The sequence below is a fragment of the Hyperolius riggenbachi genome, chromosome 10 (assembly GCF_040937935.1).
Source record: "Hyperolius riggenbachi isolate aHypRig1 chromosome 10, aHypRig1.pri, whole genome shotgun sequence".
Classification (NCBI taxonomy): Eukaryota; Metazoa; Chordata; class Amphibia; order Anura; family Hyperoliidae; genus Hyperolius; species Hyperolius riggenbachi.
In genome coordinates, this window is record NC_090655.1 from 192,153,306 (window position 1) to 192,176,659 (window position 23,354).

Sequence of the window (23,354 nt, forward strand, 5' to 3'; positions counted from 1 at the left end):
GCAGATCAGGTGCTCTGACTGAAGTCAGACTGGATTAGCTGCATGTTTGTTTCAGGTCTGTGATTCAGCCACTACTGCTACCAAAGAGATCAGCAGGACTGCCAGGCAACTGGTATTGTTTAACATCCATATCCCTCTTAATTTAGGTTCCCTTTAAGTTACAAAAATACTGAGAATCCCCCATGAGTAGATGGAACAGTCCAAAACCTGTCAAATCTACTCTACTGTGAGTGACCGCAACATAGGAACATTTATAGTGCATTCTACTTTGGGAGAAATGTACATTTAGATGTTTATATTCTAAATGTTATAATTTTTTGTAATCGTAGTCCTTTAATATATGTGTCGTAATTAATGTTGTAATATGTTTATGTTTTTCAGCTATGAACAATGACATGGAATGTCCCCTGTCCTGTTCAGAAAGCAAGCACCGGTCAGATTGTGAAGAATGTGGGGGACTGGGGTCCCTCACTGCAAGGTGCCAGTGGAGACAGGGACATGGGGAAGGTATACTATTGGCTGATTGTACAGCAATGTCTGTAGAGTGATTATAATTGCTTTGAGATTTCTTTAGTAACACAATCAGGTTTCACTTGGATTTTTTATGCAGGTTTGATAGAGATTGTCAACTTTATAACCTCCCACAGGTATTATTTAGCATTTCTAAAGTACAGTAATGTTAGCAGGGAGAGATCTCCTCTCTCAGTGCTGCTTCTCTCCAGCACCTGCATATTCCAATACTGAAAAGAGTTTTAAGTCAATTTAACATTTAGGTTTCCACAAAGGGTGAAATAGCATTTATTAGCATGAACACGGGCATTATTTACAACATTTATACAGGCTGAAGTTCATTGATGACTATGTAAATGGTCCTGCAAGCCTAGCCTGTATGTATAAGAAATTGCCTGCTGTTAGGGCCCATTTCCACTTGTGCGGTGCAAACCGCCGTGGTAAAAATGCGGGTCTATACGAATTTTCATGCAAATTGTCATGCGAATTCGCATGGATGACGGTGTATGCGAATTTAACCATGGCAGTGCTAGTGTGTTTTTCCATTGTTTCTATGCAAATTCGCATGAAAATTCGCATACCCAAACCGCATGCGAATTTTCTATTAAAATACATTGTATGCGATTCGCATTGCGGTATGCGGCATGCGAATTCTGATGGCTCTGCCATGCGTATTTTTTCTGCACAGAAAACCGCAAAGGAATCCTGACAAGTGGAAACCGTCCCATTCACTTGTATTGCTATGCGAATTTGCATACGAAAAACGCATGCGAATTCGCGATAGTGGAAATGGGCCCTAAGGGGGTAAACGCTTGCAGTTCTCATCTCTATCATATCAAACCATGGCATTGGCAAGTGCTGAATTGGTGGTTTTGTACATTGAGCATTTAAATCCACCCTTTCCTGGACATAATACACTTGTGATTTTACTGTAAGTCCTTACTGTGGTATCCCCACTGTGGTATTAGGGAGGTAAACCCTAATAAAGATTGTATTTTAATTATGTTTTTAAGTGCTAAAAATAGACACAAAATTACAATTTTTAGACACAGGAAGAAGAAACTCCTCTTCCTGTGTCATTTGCAGCTTCTCGCTTATATCAAGTAGACAAGTAGATTTTTAACATGGATGATCATGCAGTTCATAAGGACCTAGTTACTACAGTATTATGTTAGATCTCTAAAATGGTAATTCCTTATTTTATTTCATTTACTCTTTGTTTTGAAGGTATCACCATAAACTATTCTACCTGTACACCGAGTATTTCCACCTGTCCTGATGGTATCTGTGATCCTGTGGAGCGCAAAGATGAAGCAATCTGTCCCCAGGACTGCACAAGTGCGTCTTGTTCTGTATTCCTTCCCTATAGATTGTAGCATTTAGCATTGTAGCAGGACTTCTGTTCTTTGTTAAGAAAGAACACAAAAAATTTGTTCAAGGTCTGACTGGTCGAATTTCCTGTAACAATATGTGTAAAACAAATTACTACACAAAGGGTGTGAAAAGAGCTTCCACACGTATATAGTATTTATATATTTTATTATTTATGATTAGTTTTATTAGATTTATATAGCGCCAACATATTACGCAGCACTGTACAATAAATAGGATTACAGACAATGATAACTGGTGTGACAGAATAATACAGGTAACAAATCATAGATACAAGTAATAGCAATAAGATACACAACACAATGCAGATAGTAGTACATACCAGATCATAAACTGGAGTGGTAGTGGTAAAAATTACCAGTTCCAAATTCTGGGTAAAGTGCACACAGTCAAGAATGATACACAAGGGGAGAGGGCCCTGCCAAAGGCTTACAATCTAGAGGGAGGGGTTGGTGACACGAAGGAGGGGGTGCATCAATAAGTTATTGGCAGAAAGGATTAGGGCAGTGTTGCGTTGATGTAGGCCTCCTTGAAGAGGTGAGTTTTGAGTGCTCTTTTGATATAATATAGTCATAATGGAATTCCAGGAAAGTCCTATTTAGAATTGGGACTATAGAAGCGATAGGTTATCTTACCTTGGTTTATTTTCATTTAAGGTTTGCTTTAATTGTCAATAGGATAGTAGTCAACAAATATATAACTATAAATTGGTAGACACATCTATGAATAAGAAAGTTCTAATGGACTTATATTAACTGAGGTCCTAAACCTATCTTATTATTATTTATAACTGTAACGGTTGGGTGTCGCAACTCAGATGTCCGATTATTTGGTGATCTGCAGAATCACCAATAATGCAGACGCTATACCTGATTGTGTGATCTGCAGAATCACCAATAATACCAGTATAGCAGCACAAAGAGCTGAGTATGTAGTGCTTGGTGCAACCGTAACTTAATAGTTTAGCGAGACCTCACTAGATGGTGAGGTACTATCGGCCCACTGACCGTATAACAAAGTACAAACCCCAGCAAGCTGGAAATACTGAAACTGAAGAGATAGAATTTCCCGAGGAGCGGGTGATTCAGACAGCACTGCAGCCTAACGATCACCTGAGGGGCAGGAGATCAAGTCTGTACTGCAGCCTAGTGATCACCTGAGGGGCAGGTGATTGAGACGGTACTGCAGCCTGAGGAGCAGGAGGTACAGACAGTACTGCAACTAATGATCACCTGAGGGGTAGGCGATTCAGACTGTACTGCAGCCTAGGAGCAGGAGGTACAAACAGTACTGCAACTAATGATTGCCTGAGGGGCAGGCGATTCAGACAGTACTGCAGCCTAGGAGCAGGAGCAACTGGTCACTAGCAAATCACTACACCAGAGGGGCTGGAGAAACTAACACCTCACCAGTGGCGAGGGCCCACTGGTGAGTAGAAAGGTCAGAGAGGCAAGGGTTGGCAACAGAGAGGACAGTATCAGAGCAGAATCGTAAGGCAGAGGAGTAGTCGGTAATCGGGCAGAGGTTCAGCAACGTTTGGCAGATAGGCAGAGGTACAGAATCGGTAAGCTTAGAGCAGAGTCAGAGTATAGCCAGAGTCAAACACAGAATATCAATCACAATATAAATAATATCCTAGTCTAGATGTGAAGTCCTTGGTTTCAACACCTGGGATCTAGTCTAAGGTCTGAGCGCTAACACAGGATGTATTCACGACAGCAGACAGTGTCTCTGATTGAAGCCCGGAGGCTTAAGAAGCAGAGGAGACCTCACTGCACTCCCCCAGCAGTCAGCCAATCCTGGGTGCCGTGAGGCTCCTCTGACATCAGCCAACCAGCAGGTCAGCTGATGAGCCTCCTTTTAGCATAAAGGTCCCGTGTGTGCGCGTGCCGGTGACCCTTTGAGTAAACACGCCGGGAGGACGGGTAGCGGCACGGAGGCAGCTGCGGCGGCGGTGCTGTTCGCCGCAGCTGCCGCGTCAATTACAATAACTGTACCTTAAATCCTGTAGTACAAATCCACAATTCAATTCATAAATGCTGAATCAAAAATATGCATCGTTGATCATATACTCATCCCTATGACCAATGATCCAGATCTATGTCCACAGGACAACAGAGCTCCACGTTTACACATTTCACAGGATCAACATTAACTTCACCAGTGGATTGGTGGATATTTCACTGTTCGTGTAAATATAAAGGACCACTGAATATATCTGCATGCCCTCTACAGCAGGTATATCAGTGGTCCTCCTCTTATTGGGGTACAGTCACAAGTTTATGTTTTAGGAGTAGAGCAGAAACGCTTGGCACTATTGAAACATTTATAGCCATTGACATGCAAATTTATAGCCATTGACATGCAAATCCAACATTGATGCAATACTCATCGTGGTAAGCTGTGAGGGTGCACCCAGCGACACCCACTGACATCACTCGACACCCCCACTGCTTGCCATGATAAGTATTGCATTCAACTTTGCATCAAGCGTTGCTGCTCTACTCCTGGTTTTACCAAGACTAAATTTTTGCTTAGAGCACATTGAACATTTTGGAATTGTTTGATCTCACACAGCCCTGTTGTGCCCCCGCAGAAATCTATCTTTCTGTGTGCCTTCCATCCTTCTCCTGTTAGTTACAAGTTTATAGGTTTTCAGTTATTTTCTGAAACCTCCTGTTTATTTAGTTACTGTATGTTTATACAGCTAATTTTGTAATAAAGGGTGGGTATTTGACACTGAACCTACAGAGCTTGCTGAACCGCGTAGCGGGAGCAAAGTGCTGTGTGGACACTACTGCATTTACTGGCCCATATGTACACTGATATTCCATATTTATCTGAGCGACTCGCCAGCATAATAAATGGAGAAAATATAATACAAAATTTAAACTAAACGGTTATTTCCAGGATACTGCTACACATTGAAAGGATTTTGAATAATAATTTGAGATCTTTATTTTTTCTGATGTGACAGGCAGTATGGCAACATGATGGATAGAACTTTCACCTTGCAGTACTAGATTTTTAGGTAAAAGCCGGGCAAGAACACTATTTGTATGGAATTCGTATGTTCTTGGGTTTTTGGGGGTTTCCTCCTGGCACCTTAGTTTCTTCCCACAACCCAATATACTCATTAATTGGCTCCTCTTCCCATTGAAATTTTTGCTAGACTATGAAATGCAAAGGATTAGATTGATAACGCCTCTGGGGACCGTTATTGACTGCAGACACTGTAAAGTACTGCAGAAGATTGCAGTGCTCTATAAATATTGTACATAATAATAATAATATGGGTACTACTACATGTTACTGCAAGGATGACCTAATAGGCAATGCTAAATGTTACTGTCATTCAGCTATAATGAACAGGTTTTTACTTTCTGCTTTGTACAGCCAATTATGTATGCAAGAAAATAGTAATTTGAATGCATCCAGTTAACTTTCTGTACAGTCGCCATGGTTGCAAATAGTGATCGTCATGTCTAGGAGAACTCGTGAAGAAGCATGTGTTTTGTTTGATCAGCTGATAGATTTGCAAAGTTCTGATTTGCTGTAATCACATCCTGTTTTAGCACATGATTATGACTAGCAAACCAGAGACTTGCAAATCTATCACCTGACCAAACTGATCACATGGTTCTCCATGTGTTCTCCCAGACATGACCATCGCTAGTTGCAAAGGATTGAAATTTTAATTTCCTGACGATTTTAAAATATCAGAAGTGGCTTTTTGAAAACAATTTAAGAACATGCAATCAAAAAATGGATTGTGTAGCACTGATATGTTATACTATGTTTCTTTACTTTTACACTGCAGTTTAACCTCACATTTGAAGTAATTGTGTCAATGGTCATTCATTCACTACTGAATATTCTTAATGAGGAACCCATTTTTCCCCAAAATGAATATACGCTTATAGATCTAGAAGTTTGGAAAACAAGATTTATATTGTTTACATTCTTACTAATTACTTCATTGACATATTTAGAAAAACTACCGCCACATAACTATGTAAGCCAAAATCTGATGATATACGCAACATCTTAAAGAAAAAATCCTCAAAACTTTATTAGATTGAGATCAAATCAGTATTTTTTTACAAAAAAATTCTAAAGGTATCACTTATTTTTAATTTTCACAAACAGAATTACACTGATGTAGGAAAATGTGTGACTTGCCATGCCAGAGACAGCAGTAGATATTTAGGTATTTAAATTTGAATTACAATAACCAATACAACTTACTTTAACCACTAGGCGGGTTTGTGGGAGTATATCTATGCCCCACAGGAAGACTTTTCCCGTTCCAGGAGCGTAGATATTCATCTTCCAAATGGAATGCGCGGATGACTTACCCCTGTGGCAGTGTTGTAGTACACTGATCAGTGTACTAAAACACAGTTCCCATTCACCGATCAAAGTGCCTGTGATCAATGAGATGCCATTGTCATTGATAAAATGAACATGAAACCGCACTCACACTATTTCCTTGTACTGTTCACACAGTACACAGGAATAAACTGGGGGTGGACATCTAGTGGACAAATAGTAAAACTACACCCTACATGCATTATAGTAAATAAAAATACATGAATTCCCAATTAAAATTAACCCCTTTTCCTCACCTACTCTCCCATATTTACCCCCCAAAAATTGTATATTAAAAAAAACAAACATAAAAAATACATTGTTTCCTTAGGAACTTTTTTACTATGTATGTCATGAGGGTATATTGCGGTTATTTTTGCAATGAAGGGTAAAACGGAAAAAATGCCCGTTATTTTCCTAATAAAACATTGTCACCCTACATTGTACTAGGGACATATTTTAAAAGTTGTAATAACAGGACAAATGGGCAAATAAAATGTTCACAGTAGTACATTTTATTTTAAAAGTATAATGGCTGAAAACTGAGAAATGGTGAATTGTTTCCATTTTTTTTCTTATTATTCTTGTTAAAATGCATTTAGAATAAAATTATTCATAGCAAAATGTACTACCCAGTTGATGGTGAAAAAAACAAGATCTAGATCATTTCTTGATAAATAGTGATAAAGTTATTAGTTACTGGCGAATGATTGGGATGAGCACTCAAAGAAAATTGCTCTGGTCCATAAGGGGAAAAATCCCTCAGTGGTGTGGACTGGTTAATCTATCATAGAATTCTCCTGAAAGAGTACCTAAGCCTAAGCTCGGGTACAAAATTAGATATGTACCTAAAGAGAGGGAAGCCCCAGGATCCTATTGAGGCTTCCCTCCCTGCTGTGTTGTCGCCTGTCGTTGAGCGAGGCCCCCCAGAAGATTAGCGACAGTGCATTTTTACTAATACTATCAGGGCCGCGCAACTCTTCTTCCTTCAGCGTGGTCACTCAATAGTAGTAAGCCGTGGCACTGCGCATGCGTGAGCGGGCTTGGGAGGCTACTGTGCGACCCCACTTCAAGAAGAATAGGTGCGCGGCCTCGATTTGGAAGTGGGCTGCGCTCAGCAATGGAGGACTTTAGATCAGCAAGGGAAGCCTCAATAGGGCCCTGAGCCTTCCCTCTCAAGGCATGTATCCAATTTTGATCCTAAGCTTTGGCTTGTGATCACTGTAAAGCTGTGAGTTTTTCTTCTTTGACAGCTGGAACTGGACTGATTTGTAGGATTTTGCCTGTAATGTTGATTTAACGTTGTCTTTTTTTGGGGGTCAGAGCTCAACATTATTGGTGGACATCAACGAGAAGGTTTGGCGGGAATCAAGGCAGGCTATGGCACATGTTACTGCTTTCCTCGAGAAAGGTGCTTCTGTGAAAAGAACATTGAGGAGGGTAAGACATTTCTAGACTATTCATAGAGTAACATTATTTGAGATTGAAAATATTGTAGGCTTACCATTCTCTAATTATTAAGCTAATTGTAACTCAAATATTGTCTCTCAAAGCCCTCAAAAGTCACCTAAAATGGTCCAATATGGAAATCCTGAATTTTGAAAATAATGTTCTTATGCCCCTCCCCCCCCCTTTCTCCACTGTAATGGGCAGCAAGAGTGTTTCTGGGATCCCAGATGATGAGGGGCACCCCGGGCTCTAGTGAGAGGGGGGGAATTGTGGTAATGACAGATTGTTGGTGGGGCTAAATAATATATGCAAAACTAGCAGTGTCATAACTAAAAACAAGTTTGCCTTCCTCTTCCATGGGTAAATTATGGATGAAGTATCCTCTAGTTTTAGAAAAAGACCCTAATAAGGCCCTCTCTGTAAGCAGCCATATAATACATCATAAAATGGTGTATGTACTGTTTTCTACTACAACCATTTATAGAAATATTAAACCTCAAGAAAGCAGCCATGTGTCCCAAACAACAATTAGGGAACATATTCCCCAAACAGTATTTAGTGAGTTTACCCCCAAACAACAAGTAGACAGTGTGCTGCCCAAACAACAACAAAACACATTTAGGGCCCATTCACACCAGAAGCGTTTTTCTGAGAGTTTTGTGATTCATTACCATTTTTTAAAATCGCTCCCATTCACTTTCATTAAAATTGAGCTCAAAATCTTGGAAAATCGTAGCGTTCACGTACGTGAAAATCGCAGCAATTTTTACTGCGAGTTTAATGAAAGTGAATGGGAGCGATTTTAAAAAAACTGTAATCAATTGCAAACCGCTCAGAAAAGCGCTTCTGGTGTGAATGGGCCCTTAAGCAGCATTACCTACTCCGAACATATTATTTAGCATGCTATACAGACAGAACACTGTCGATCATTCATGTTCAGTAGGGATGGTCAGTTAAATGCAAACAATAGCAAGTTGATGCAGGATTATGCAAATGTATGCAGCTTGCCACTAGTCCAATCCCATCAAGGTGAAGTTCAATTGGTCCATTTTCAAGTTGCATACATTTGCATAGACAGTTTGCATAATCCTGCAAAATGATTGCATCTCGTTGTCTGTCCCGAGTGTTCAGTAGTGCCTGCAAAATAAGGAACCCCATATTCATCTTGAAAGACATGCTTCTTGCAGGAGGCAGCAGCAATCCTCTCAAGCGCTAAGCCTATGACATGTTTAGATGATGTGGCATGACACATATCACTTGGAAGTGGCACTATTTGTCCCTATGGAAGAGCCATTTGGGGAATTGACAGTTGTTCTTAACACAGTTTCCAAATAAAGGTGCAGGAACTGGGAGTGGACAAACTCAAATAGGACTTTCTTCCAAAAATGTGGGATTAGAGAACCTGGGTTCCACCAGTACTGTCTGGTATCTGTAAGATTGAAAATTGCGCAAAACGTGGATCAGCGCAACACCAGGCCGCCTCCGAATGGCCTCCATCAGAGATGCGCTGAGCCCCCCCAGGAACTACAAACGCACCTTGAACCCAAACAGAAGCTCTGCATATACACCAAAAGCATGGCTGTTAAAGAGACACTGAAGCGAAAAAAAATATATGATATAATGAATTGGTTGTGTACTATGAATAATTACTAGAAGATTAGCAGCAAAGAAAATATTCTCATATTTTTATTTTCAGGTATATAGTGGCTTTTCTAACATTGCATCATTCTCTAATATGTGCAGATTACACAACACTCAGCATTCAAAATGATTCTTTCAGAGCAGTCTGTGAACGAATGACCTCTCCTCTGGCAGAGGAAAAGTAAAAAATTAACTAACAGTTGAGATAATAAAAGTCAGAAAACAGCCCTCTCCACGACTTTGAAAGTCGTAGAGCTTAATGGCTTTTTTGTATAGAGATAACAACTGGAGTTTCTTAAATCTTCCTGTACTGGAAACAATTAGACTGATGTATCTGATCTTAATCCTTTATTTCTTAGCTGTGTTACACATACAAATCATAATATCATAATTTTTTTTTCGCTTCAGTGTCTCTTTAAGTGGGAGCAGCTGACCAAAAACAAATTACATTAGTACATAGCAAGGAAATGAGCAGCGCTACTTAAAAACAGACTAGTGCCTACCTGCAAAAGAGTGCAAGCCCCACTTGTGGGGTCGAATACACACTGGTATCTGTATCTGTAAGAGCCTGAACCATATTATGTATTAATTAGTGCTGATCGTAATCTGCTAATTACAATTGCACAAAAGTTCACATACATTTTTGCAATTAAGGCCATATGTAATTACGATTTGAACATTCAATTGATTTCATGTGATCCATTCATAATCTTGCATAATGTTTGTGTAATTTTGTGCTGACTTTAGCTGTTAATAGTAAAGCCCCCATACATGCTGTAATCACCAAAATTGCTACATATGTTAAGGGGAGAGTAGTAGGAATATAGTAAAAACAAAAACAAAAAACTTTGTAGTTTTTGAGAAAATGGTTTTTAAAAATGCAAAGGAAAGATGGTTATTAAACACAGACAATACAATCCACATACGGAGGCTGGGTCTGTCTATACTGCCCAGCCTCTGTTGCTACTTAAATCCCCCCTAAGCTCCCCCTGTGCTCTGCTATCCCCCATAAATCACAGCCTCGCTGCCGACACGCAGTGTGTCACAGCGGGCTGTGTTTATCTCTGTACTGTCAGTCTGCCGCTCCCCTCGCCTCCTGCATAGCTCCGGTCCCCGCCCACGTCCCTTCCCTCCCCGCTGATTGGAGGGAAGGGACGCGGGTGGGACCGGAGCTATGCAGGAGGCGGGGGGAGCATGCAGAGTGACAGTACAGATGTAAACACAGCCCAATTTATGGGGGATTGCAGAGCGCAGGGGGAACTTAGGGGGGATTGAAATAGCAACAGAGGCTGGTCAGTATAGGCAGACCCAGCCTCTGTACATGGATTGCATTGTCAGAACCCCGCCTCCGGTTCCTTTTAAACACAGAAACATGACAGTTTAAAACTCATTTTTTCCCCACAATCCTTCAGGGCAAAGGTGAGACGTAGCTCCTCCCAGGAACAGGAACAGACAGCACTTCCCCTATAAAAAAGTCACATGGTTAGTCCACCCTCAGTGCTGTTTGTTCCTGCGTCCAGGCAGGTCGGCATCTCCCCTTTGGGTGAAGCCTGTGTGCTGGGCTGCAGGTGGATCTCTCTGGGTGGCTGAGACTGTGGTACTGAGGCAGTCTGGCCATGCGCCCCAGGCTGGAGCTTTCCTGGGGTTTGCCTACCTTTCTCTCCCGCTTCCAGGGAGAGCAAGAGTGGAAGGCGTGGGTTCCCCTTGGCGGCCTTGCGGCGGAGTGAGCAGGACGGAGGTAAGCCGGCGGCCATGTGCAGCGTGGAGCGCATTGCGGCCATTAGGACGCTTGGCCGCGTCCGGATGCGTACTTTCCGGCGGGTATGCCGAAAGTAACAATTTGTAGTGCCGGCTCATTACTCTCTCTGCAGCTTCCGGGCCGCCACTCATCCATTCGCGGCAGGCCAGGTATGTTTCAAGGGGAAGCTGCGCGGGCCTGTAGCACTGTTGCTCAGAGAGAGTTTGTCCGGCGCTGGATGTGTCAGCTGGAAGCATGTCAGACGCTGAGAGGATTGAGAGCAACCAGGCCGCCCAAAAGGTGAGATAATGGTTTCTCTTTCTGGGCTGATTGTGCTATATGTGTGAGCAGAGTTACATGCCTTGTTGTGTTGTTGTTTATGCCAATACTAAGGCTTCTGCTAAATCTGCTGCTGCTGCAGATAAGCATAGGCATCCTCCTAATGATAAAACATGCCCTTTGTGCAATTTTTATGTTGCCCTATGCAAAAACTCTGTCAGTTGTGCATACAGAGGGTTGTAGGGGAGGAGCCGGGTCACTCTGTTCAGGATACATTGAATCCTTTAGAGAGGTGATTAATGCTTCATTGGAATCAATTAAGTCCTCATTATTGAATGCTAATCCATCCACTTCTCAGGTTGCTGTATCTGGAGTATCTGTGACTGAAGTTGATAGTTTCAGACACTAGAGAAATAGAATCTGAATCTGTTTCAAAGTTTAAATTCTGTATTGAGGATGTGGTAGCTGTTTTGTTTATTCATAATCAATTATACAAAGCTGAAGGATCCACTTAATTAAAAGGTGGATGTTTATTTGAAAAGGTCTTGGGAGGCTAGTGCGGCTATGTTTAGGCCGGCTTTTACCTCTACATGTGTGGCCACAACTTTGGAGCTGTGGATTAATCAGCTCAAAGCTAACATACTGGCTGGTGCACCTGTTTTGCAATTGTTTAATTCTATTGCTATTTTCATTTAAACTGCTGCATATTTATCAGATGCTTCTGCTGAAGCAATTAGGTTTACTGCCAGGTCCATTGCTCTGTTTCTATTAGAGCCTTGTGGCTTAAAATATGGAATGGTAATATCTCATCCAAAAACAGGCTGTGTGGTGTCCCTTTTTCAGGTGAATTGTTGTTTGGTCCAGAACTGGATTCCGCTTTGGAAAAAACATTGAATAAAAATAAAGTTTTGCTTAAGAAACAGAAGACTGTGGTAGCAATATTTTTCGTAAGCCAAGGAGTGATCAAAAGGATGCCTCTAAGGATCAAGGTAAAGGCAGGAGGTGGACTTTTGACAAGTCCAGGAAAGGGGGCTTTAAGTCTAAAGCTCTAGAGTCCCAGTCAGAATCCCAATGACTCGTGTCAGGCGGTGGGGGGAAGGCTAAGATACTTTCTCTTAGGTGGGCAAAAGTGTCAAAAAATCCATTTATTCGCCAGACAATAATGTTTGGTTTCCAAATAGTTTGCCCTTCCTCCACCATCAAGATTTGTGATCTCAAAGGCCCTAAGAGATCCCACTCTGGTTCCAGAGATTTTGAGCATATTGCAGAACATGCTAAGACAGAATTATTATTATTATTATTATTGATTTATAAAGCGCCAACATATTCCGTGGAGCTGTACAAGGTAATGGAATTCATCCTGTGCCTGATTCTGCACCTAACAAACCTGAGTCGGTTTATGAAAAATTTTCGGATGGAATCAGTAAGGGAGTTATTGTTTCCAGAGGCCTTTATGGCATCTCTGGATCTAAGAGATGCATATTGGCATATGCCGATTCACCAAAAATCACAAAAATTCTTAAGTTTTGCAGTGAGAATAAATGGGATGGTAGAACACTACCAGTTTGTTTGCCTCCTGTTTGGGATCACTTCTGCCCCAAGAATGTTCACAAAAATTCTGGGAGAAGCATTAATTCCGTTAAGGGAACAATCGATTTTAATCATTCCGTATTTAGACGACTTGCTTATTCTAGGAAGTTCAGCAAAACAGCTGAAAATCCATTTGAATCTGGTATCGGAACATCTCCGATCCCTAGGTTGGATCATCAACCTGGAGAAGTCCTCTCTAATTCCAAGTCAGAGAACTCAGTTTCTTGGCATGCTAGTGGATTCAGTAAAACAGATGATTTTCCTTCCTCCCAAGAAGATTCTGAAGATAAGTTTGGCAGTGAAATCATTACAAGGGGAAGACAAAGTTTCCCTAAGAACGATTTTGTCGGTGTTTGGGTTAATGTCATCCACGATGGTGGCAGTTCCTTGGGCATTAGCACATATCAGGAAGATACAGAGGTTCCTCCTAGAAAATTGGGACGGTCGTCCACAAACATTAGATTTCAAAGTCAAAATCCCTCAAACTGTGTGTCTCTGCAACGGTGGTTGGAGGAATCCTACCTTATGAAGGGCAGGCCTTGGAAGGGGCCTGTAGACAACGTAATAACTACGGATGCAAGCGCCTGGGGCTGAGGAGCTCATATAGCTCACAGAGCCTTTCAGGGGAAATGGACAAAATCAGTCTCAAAGGTTATCCAATTGAAAGGAATTAACAGTAGTAAGGCTGGCTTTATTTCAGGTGCAATCGATACTGTTGCAGTCCAATGTTCTGATCCAGTCGAATAACGTTACGGCAGTAGCGTTTATCAACAAACAGAGGCACGCGATTCCTGTTGTTGCAGGAGGAAGCGGAGGACATCTTGTCTTGGGCAGAAAAGAATGTGTCATCCTTGAGAGCTGTTCATCTCAAGGGAACACTCAATATACATGCAGACAAACTGAACAGAAGCAGGATTCTGTCATCAGAATGGTCTCTAAACAAGGAGGTGTTTTCGCAGACATCATAAAACGATGGGGAACACCGTCAATCGATCTGTTTGCAACAGAAGACAATACCCAGATTCAGACTTTTTTCTCTCTCAATCCAAGAGATCAAAGCAGGGGGGTGAATGCATTCATTCAAGAGTAGAACTTTCCACTTCTGTATGCATTTCCTCCTCTCAATTTGATTCCCGCGGTCATCAGCAAATGGAGAGGTTGTCAAAATTGGATGATTTTGATAGCACCTTGGTGACCGAGAAGGAGCTGGTTTTCAGCTCTCAGGTTAGCATCAGAAGACCCTTGGAGACTTCCTTGCAGGCCGGATCTACTGCTACAAGGGAACCTGTGGCATCCGCATCCAGGAAAATTGAATCTGTTAGCCTTACTCAAAAAGTTGGGAGTATCTGAGAAGGCAGCCTCTACATTTGTTACTAGCTGTAAGGAAGTTACTAGGAGGATCTATCTGAAATACTGGAAGACTTTCCATCTTTGGTTATCTGGCTCTAAGTTTGATAGCTTGTCAGTTCCAGCAGTCCTGGTTTCTCCAGGACGGTTGGGATAAAAATATTTGTGAGTACGCTTAAGGTGCAGATTGCTACCTTATCTGCTTTTTCAGGTATCCCCTTGTCTTCCTCTCCAATACTGAGATTTCGGAAGGCTCTATCTAGGAAACTGCCAGTTTACAAGCCATACGTTTCTCCTTGGGATTTATCGTTAGTATTAGAGGGGCTGTCCAAAGGTCCTTTTGAGCCGCTAGGGGACAGTTCTTTTAAATTTCTTACATTAAAGACGGTATTTTTAGTAGCCATCACTACAGCCAGAAGGGTTAGTGAGCTACAGGCCTTGTCTATGAAAAGTCCTTATTTTCAGGATAGGTTAGTATTACAGACGGATCCAAAGTTTTGTCCAAAAGTTATGTCTAGGTTTCACAGGTCGCAGGATATTATTTTGCCTACCCTCTGTGAATCCAAGTTGTGGAAAAGAGAGGATTTTTCACTCATTAGATGTTAGAAGATGTGTTCTGGAATACTTGAACAGAGCTGCAGATGTCTGGAAGACCGATTCCTTATCTGTTTTATTTCAGGGAAAACTGTAGGTCAGATAGCTTCTAAATCTACTATAGCTAATTGGATTAGGTTAGCTATTATAGAAGCTTTCAGAGTTATGGGAAGTGAGGCTCCTGCTTCATTTAAAGCTCACTTTTCTAGAGCTAGGGCAGCTTCTTGGGCTAATAATGCAGGGGCTTCGCCTGAGCAAATATGTAAAGCAGCAACGTGGTCAAGCTTTTCTACGTTCATCTGTCATTACCGAATTGATGCAATGTCTGCACACGACCAGGCGGTTGGTAGAAACGTTCTCCAAGCATTGGTCCCACCCTGAGGTTGTATTACTTGTTAATCGTCTCACCTTTGCCCTGAAGGATTGTGGGGAAAAAGCAGAGTTAGTACCTGCTAACGATGTTTTCAACAATCCTTCAGGGCAACGATCCCACCCGGGTGTTAATTGTCTGTGTCTGATAGTTGCACGGTTATGGGTAGTGGAATGTTCACCTGTCGGGTACTTGGCTAAACGCACTGAGGGTGGACTAACCATGTGACTTTTTTATAGGGGAAGTGCTGTCTGTTCCTGTTCCTGGGAGGAGCTACGTCTCACCTTTGCCCTGAAGGATTGTTGAAAACATCGTTAGCAGGTACTAACTCTGCTTTTTGTTTGCATTTTTATAAAATAGTTTCTCAAACACTGCAAGGTCTTTCTGAAAATTATTATTTTTTTACTTGTTCCCACTATTCCCCTTAACACACCTATGTGGTGATAGCACGTATGGGGGCTTTGCTATTAACCGCTAAAGTTTGCTGAAAATTATGTGAAAGTTTGAAATTACGATTCCTGATTATGTTTACATATAAAATTACAATTTTTACCCAAATTCTGCATTACGATTTCACAAAAGTCATGTTCATCACTAATATTAACAGTTAAAAAAAATGTACTTTTTATTCCAATTCCACCGAATAATGTAATTAATCACCTACTGGTTTACTTTGGCGATTTATTAGTCACCATGAATCTACATTTTTCCATCTTTAAAAATGTCAGCGTTCAACTAACTGACATTTTCTTTGAATACATTTATTAGCAGTAGTTCAGTTATTTTGTTGTATTAAATATAATGTCTTATTTTACTGTGGCAAAACGTTTAACACAATCTATAATCATAAATAGAAATACAGTTAGTTACATAGTTATTTGGGTTGAAAAAAGACATACGTCCATCGAGTTCAACCAGAGAACAAAGTACAACACCAGCCTGCTCCCTCACATATCCCTGTTGATTCAGAGGAAGGCAAAAAACCTTTACAAGGCATGGTCCAAATAGCCCCAAAAGGGAAAAATTTCCTTCCCGACTCCAGATGGCAAGCAGATAAAATCCCTGGATCAACATCATTGGGCATTACCTAGTAATTGTAGCCATGAAAGTCTTTCATCGCAAGGAAAGCATCTAAGCCCTCTTTAAATGCAGGTATAGAATTTGACATAACTACGGTACTTCCTGTGGCAATGCATTCCACCTCTTAATCACTCTTACTGTAAAGAACCCTTTCCTAAATAAATGGATAAAACGTTTTTCCTCCACACGCAGATCATGTCCTCTAGTCCTTTGAGAAGGCCTAGGGACAAAAAGCTCATCCACCAACCTTTTATATTGCCCTCTGATGTATTTATACATGTTAATTAGATCCCCTCTAAGACGTCTTTTCTCTAGACTAAATAAACCCAGTTTATCTAACCTTTCTTGGTAAGTGAGACCTTCCATCTTACGTATCAAGTTTGTTGCTCGTATCTCCACCTGCTCTATAACTACAATATCTTTCCTGTAATGTGGTGCCCAGAACTGAATTCCATATTCCAGATGTGGCCTTACTAGAGAGTTAAACGGGCAAAATTATGCTAGTATCTTGAGTTTTTATTTCCCTTTTAATGCATCCCAAAATTTTGTTAGCTTTAGCTGCAGTGGCTTGGCATTGAGTACGATTATTTCACTTGTTTTCGATGAGTACTCCTAAGTCCTTCTCCAAGTTTGATGTCCCCAACTGTATCCCATTTATTTTGTATGGTGGTAGACCATTGGTACGACCAAAATGCATGACTTTACATTTTTCAACATTGAATTTCATCTGCCATTTATGTGCCTATATAGCCATCCTATCCAGATCCTTTTGCAGTATGTCCCATTGCAGTATCATCTGAAAAAATAGCAACATTGCTCACTACTGCATCTACTAGGTCCTTCATAAATAAATTGAAGAGCACTGGACCCAGTACAGATCCCTGTTGGACCCCACTGCTAACAGTCACCTATTTTGAGTATGATCCATTGACCATAACTCTTGCTTTTCTGTCCATTAGCCAGTTCCTTATCCATGCACACAGACTCTTCCCCAGTCCTTGCATCCTCAACTTTTGCACCAGACTTTTGTGTGGAACAGTGTCGAAGGCCTTTGCAAAGTCCAAGTACTGTATATCACATCTACAGCATTCCCAATATCCACATTAGCATTCACTACCTCATAAAAGCTGAGCGTGTTGGTCACACAGGACCTGTCTTTAGTAAACTCATGTTGATGCTGAGAAATAAGATTATTTTCTATTAAAAGAGAGGCACAAAAGATAAGATACAGGATAAGGGTTTATCTATAACTGAACTTAATTCCCTTAGGACCCGAGGATGCATGCCATCTGGGCCCGGTGCCTTGTCTATTTTTACTTTATTTAGTCTTGCCTTCACTTCTTCCTGCGTTAAGTATTTAATATTACAGTTGGAAGATTGAGACTCTTCTGCATCTGTAATTTGCAACAGTGATGTTTCCCTTGTGAAGACAAAAGCAAAGAAAGCATTTAAAAACTCTGCCTTACCTTGGTCATCCACCATTGAGTTCCCACCTTCATCCTTTATGAGTCCAATACAGTCAACCTTCCTTTTTTTAGAGTTGATGTACTTGTAAAACTTCTTTGGGTTAGATTTGATATCCCTATCGATTTGATTTTCAGCTTCAATATTTGCCAGCCTAATTTCTTTTTTACAACTTTTATTGCACTCCTTGTAATTGCTTAATGCAGCCTCGGTCCCCTCCTGTTTTAGGACATTATAGGCATTCTTTTTCCCCTTCATTTTATCTCTAACCTTTCTATTCATCCATAGAGGCCTTTTTTTATTCCTAGACATTTTGTTTCCATATGGGATATACATACTACAATATTGATTGAGAATAAGTTTAAAAGCTTGCCATTTCTCTTCAGTGTCCTCCCCTTGTAGTACATTATCCCAGTTCACCAGACTTAGTGCCTGCCTGAGCTGATTGAACTTTGTTTCTCTAAAATTCATAGTTTTAGTGGTCCCGCTCAGGGCCGGCCCTAGACTTTTTGCCGCCTGAGGCAAATTTTTAAAAAATTGCAGGAAGTGACGTCAGTGGAGCGCACGCTGGAGCGAGTAAGAGGTGAGTCCTCCCCGCCCGTGCCTCTTACGAGTAGCGGCTGCTTCTTAACTATTTAAGGCTGGAGGGGAACGCAGATCGGGGGACCCAGGCGAGGGAGGGGGGTCCGACCCCCCTCCCCGCCGGTAGGCCCAATAACCCCGTCCTGCCCGTTACCCCTCCAGCTCGGCGGCCGGCTCTCCGCACCCACGGACGGGCGGGTGCCGCCCCTAGAAATGTGCCGCCTGAGGCAAAAGTTTCACCCCGCCTCATGAGCAGGCCGGCCCTGGTCCCGCTGCCCCGCAACCTATCAGTCACCAGATCAAACGTTATCATGTTGTGATCACTATTTCCCAAATGTTCTTGAACCTGCACATTTGATACATTATCTGGTCTGTTAGAAATGATCAAATCCAGTAACGCGTTCCCCCTAGCTGGTTCTGTTGCCATTTGAGTCAAGTAATTGTCCTGTATTGATGCCAGAAATCTGCTGCTTTTACCAGAATGGGTAGCCTCAATACTCCAGTCAATGTCTGGAAGGAAAGTTGAAGTCACCCATAACTATGACCTCATTTTTACTTGCAGCTTTTTCAATCTGCTGTAGTAATTGCAGTTCTGCAGCTTCATGAATATGTGGTGGCCTGTAGCATACCCCAATAAGCAATTGGCAACCTTTATGTCCATCATGAATATTTACCCAAACGGACTTTACATCTTCACAATCTTCCTCCATCTCATCGTTCAGGACAGCTGTAAAAGAATTCTTAACAAAGAGACAAACCCCTCCACCGTTTTCCCTGTTCTATTTTTCCTAAATGCATTGTATCCCTCTAAATTCGCTATTCAGTCATGGCTTTCATCCATTCATTTCTCGGTTATTCCCACAGTGTCATAGCCTTTGTCAATCAGAATGAACTCTAGTTCATCCATTTTATTTGCAAGGCTCCTAGCCTTGGTTACCATGCACTTTATGTTTTTACCACCACATTTTCCAATTTTGGTTACATGAAATGGGCTACTTGAAGTTTTACCAACCTCCTTACTCTTTACACTGTCCCCACCCCCCTCTCTCTCCACCCCCATAATGTTAGGCTCCCACTGTCTTTTTACCTTATCTTGTCTACCTTATCTTGTCTACATATTGAGACTTTACCCTTCCGCTTCCCCCCAGACCCCAGATAGCTAAATGTTATTTTCTGTCAGAGATGGTGCTTGGAAGATTTGTCACACTGTATATTTAATTTATTTTATCTTTATAATTAGTATGTAAAAGGCTAATTCAAAACATTTAAATGCTGTCAGTATTTAAAGCCTTAGTTCAGCCTTTCATTTTTAAAATGTATATGATATAGCATTTCCGTTAATTAGCAGTGCACAAACGTTTGTTCATTTCATGCCTGTACTTTTTACAATAAATATATAGAAAGCACCTGGCTGAGATAAGTGTACTTTTATTGAACAGATATTTGCTATACTCCTTCCCCTTCGTGGCCCACAGGAAGTAGTCAAGGGATAGCTGGGTGGGAACTCATAGCTCACCCTGCCCACTTCCTCCCTGTGCGATTTAAGCTAGGTACACACCATATAATTTTCTAGCAGATTTTTTTGATCATTTTTGCGATCATTTTTTGTTTACTTCTAGAAAAATCTATTGGAAAAATGATCAAAAAATCGATTGGGAAATCGATCGGAAAAACAAGTCAATAGAAATTCAGATCCGACTTGTTGGAAATAATCGATCTGGCATGTAAATCTGCCAGAAAATTCTATGGTGTGTACCTAGCATGAGAGATTAACCTATTGTGGCCAGCACCACAGCTACAGGAGTCTTTTACAAACACACTCAGAGCCGGGACAAGGTCCTCCAGCACCCAAGGCTGAGAAACCAAAGTGCGCTTCTCTATCCCTCCACCCCAGCGTCACACACTGATTGCTATTAGACTAAGAGGCATCCCAGAGCCCCCAACCCCCTCAACACCTTAATCTCTAGTTATCTGGCTTGTAATCACTTCCATGTATCCCCTTTTCTTATTTCTTTCTGCTTCAAACACAATTAGGAATGACAGCTGAATGAATTGTGCGCCCCCTCCTACACTGCGCCCCGAGGCTGGAGCCTCTCCAGCCTATGCCTCGGCCCAGCCCTGAACACTAGCAAAGTGTTGTACGCATTAAAAACAAAGAACAGTAGAATTGAGTAGGATGAAGAGCTGAGCTGCAGCATTACTTGGCCACAAAGGGTTCATCCCTCATCAGCAGTGGGAGGAGATGACAGGGTCAGGTGATCTGCTCTGTGATGGAGAAGCAACTCCCACTTTCCTGATAGCAAGAGGTATGGGAACCAGCCAGCCAAGTAATCTTAATTTATGTGCAGCAAAGAGTAAGGGCTAGTTCACACAGATGTCCGCCCGGCTTCCAGTGGCGTCGCCTTTGGGCTTTCTGCAACTTTCGGAGACTTTTCGTCGCGATCTGCACTTTTTGTCCCCATTAGACATTAGATGCGGTGGTTAATTGATCCTGGATGCTTCATGTAGCATCCATGGTCGCTTCAAATGACCATCGGTATCGGTAAAATCAGTATCAGAATGCCACGTTCGTGCAAACACTGGTAAAAGCCCGGTACAGACGCTCCCATTCGCTTGAATTGGAGCGTTTAACGATGTGTCCCGGATGCCGGCATTCAACACCCACCAAGTGTCCATGTGAGCCAGCCCTAAAGATGAGCAATGCACAAATGTTTGTGCATTTCTAACTTATGCAAATTTACTACCAGATGCCTTAAACATTGGGGGCTGAACTGGGGCTTATAATCAGACTTTTTCCTTAAAGAGGAACTCCAGCCTAAACAAACATACTGTCATTAAGTTACATTAGTTATGTTAATTAAAATAGATAGGTAATATAATCTCTTACCCACCCTGTTTTAAAAGGCAAATGTTTGATTTCATGATGGCAGCCATCTTTTTGGTTGAAAGGAGGCGACAGGGAGCATGAGACACAGTTCCAACTGCCCTGTGTCCTGATCACATCTCAGCTAGGCAACGTAAATCACAACATCCCATCATGCTCTGCACAGCATCAGGGGAAAAAAGCCTGTGCTTTTTTTCTTTGATGGGTGGAGCTTAAATAAAAATGCAGCTAAAAATGTTTTGGTAAGAAAAACAAAGTTCTGATGCTGTGAAATTGTTAAAGAAACACAAAGCCTTTTCAGTTCTGCTGAGTAGATTTTTAGTCCGGAGGTTCACGTTAAGTCACTCTCTAGATGCATCTACACTTATAGTTTAAAATTCCTGGGATTTCATTTATGGTTGAAATGTATATGCATGTTTTAGTGTATTGAGTGTTTTAGTATATAAATATTGTTAACTTCATATGATTTATCCGATACTTTCAATTTTCCTCTACAGTAACCCTTTGTGATGACACCTGTAAAACAGTCATAGCATGTGGAGTCTTCCTATCCTTCACAATCTCTGTGATGCTCTCCTCATACTTTATTTATCGTTACCATAAGAACTCACCCAAGCCTCCAATAGCTTCTGCTGAGATGACTTTTCGCCGGCCTGCCCAGTCCTACCCAGTCAGCTATTCCTCCAACAATGCTCGGCGCCCATCTCTGGACTCTATGGAAAACCAGGTTTCTGTGGACACATTTAAAATCCCTGTAAGTTTCAATGGTGATTTCAAATAACTGGTCTTACTTAACAGAATGGTAAAAGCAACCAATCATATTTTTTATAGAAAATTTAAAGCAAACCTTAATAGAAAATACATTTTTAAGATAATCAATTGTAGGTGTAGTACTAATGCTAAATTGAGCTGGAGGCTCATATTCATTTTTTTTTTTTTTTTTTCCCCCCAATGAAAGAGCTGCAGTTCTAATGTGAACTATAAAGAGCAGCCATGTCAGTGTGTTGGCAACCCTAGTTCATTCAGCTACAACACAGAAAGACAGAATCACCTAGAAGGACAATGTTTCTATAATTGCTCCCAATCTGTCTTTTGGGGGGGGCGCAAGGGAAGCTGGAAATTTGGGCATTCGCTAGCAGCAAGGAGGGGAAATGTGGGGGTTGTGGGGGGGTTGAGGTTAGGTATGGGGTAGGAAGGGTTATCTGGGGGGAGTGTTGGCGGGGTTGGTTAAGGTTAGGCATGGGGGTGTGTGGTTAAGGTTAGGCATTGGTAGGGGGAGGGTTCAGTGAGAGAAGAGGCTTAGATTTAGCTATAGTAAAAAATCGGTATTAAATACTGATATTTTACTATCCTAATTACACTTTAATAGCAAAATAGGAGTAAATACAACAATATTCTACTATCGGGATTACTCAGCACCTATTTTTCGGGGCTCCCTTTTTTGACGTACGAACATGGATGCAAATTGGCAGTCCGTGGATTGTTTTCCTGTGCATGCTAAAAAATTCAGAGACTACCATTTTGGTTCCCTTATAAGCAATATTAGTTACCGAACAGTCATGCTGAGCTTTTGGCTTTATTTTTTTTTTCACACACCTGCAACATGTATGCAGACAGTCCAGAATCTAATTATCTGATTCCAGGCTTGTGACTTAAAGTATTGTAGGCAGAGCTTAGAAGTCTGGCAACTGGCATTATATAGTAAAGAATGAAGATGGCAGCCTGCATATTCCTCTCACTTCATACTCCCTTTAATTTACTTATCAAGATGGTTGCCACTGTATCTGACTGCAATTAGTCTGCTTCACTTGCATAGCTAAAGCACTACTTGATTAGCCCTTGCAAGAAAAGAAATAGAGAGTGAACACAGGAAACCACTAAGTGGGAGCCCGACAAGTACCCACCCATGTTTATCTCATCATTTTATGTTAGTCCAGCTTTGCTTTAAATTGAACTACAGTAACTGTGGAATTTGGCACTGTTAATGACTCCAGTGGTCCAGGCCCAATGGCCCTAAGTTCCAGCAAACCAGGAATGGATTAAAAACTGAGCAATTAAGATAT

At 41.4% G+C, this 23,354-nt stretch overlaps 1 protein-coding gene across 1 annotated transcript in view; it reads left to right on the forward strand.

Moving 5' to 3' along the window:
- Window positions 1-384: 384 nt before the first annotated feature.
- Window positions 385-23,354, forward strand: part of RET (ret proto-oncogene) — a 59,651-nt gene continuing 36,681 nt past the window's right edge. The window contains exons 1-4 of the mRNA XM_068255474.1: window positions 385-507; window positions 1,738-1,848; window positions 7,597-7,713; window positions 21,789-22,045. Of these exons, the coding sequence (XP_068111575.1) occupies window positions 396-507; window positions 1,738-1,848; window positions 7,597-7,713; window positions 21,789-22,045 (597 nt within the window). The 5' untranslated portion in view covers window positions 385-395. The remainder of the gene's footprint in view (window positions 508-1,737; window positions 1,849-7,596; window positions 7,714-21,788; window positions 22,046-23,354) is intronic.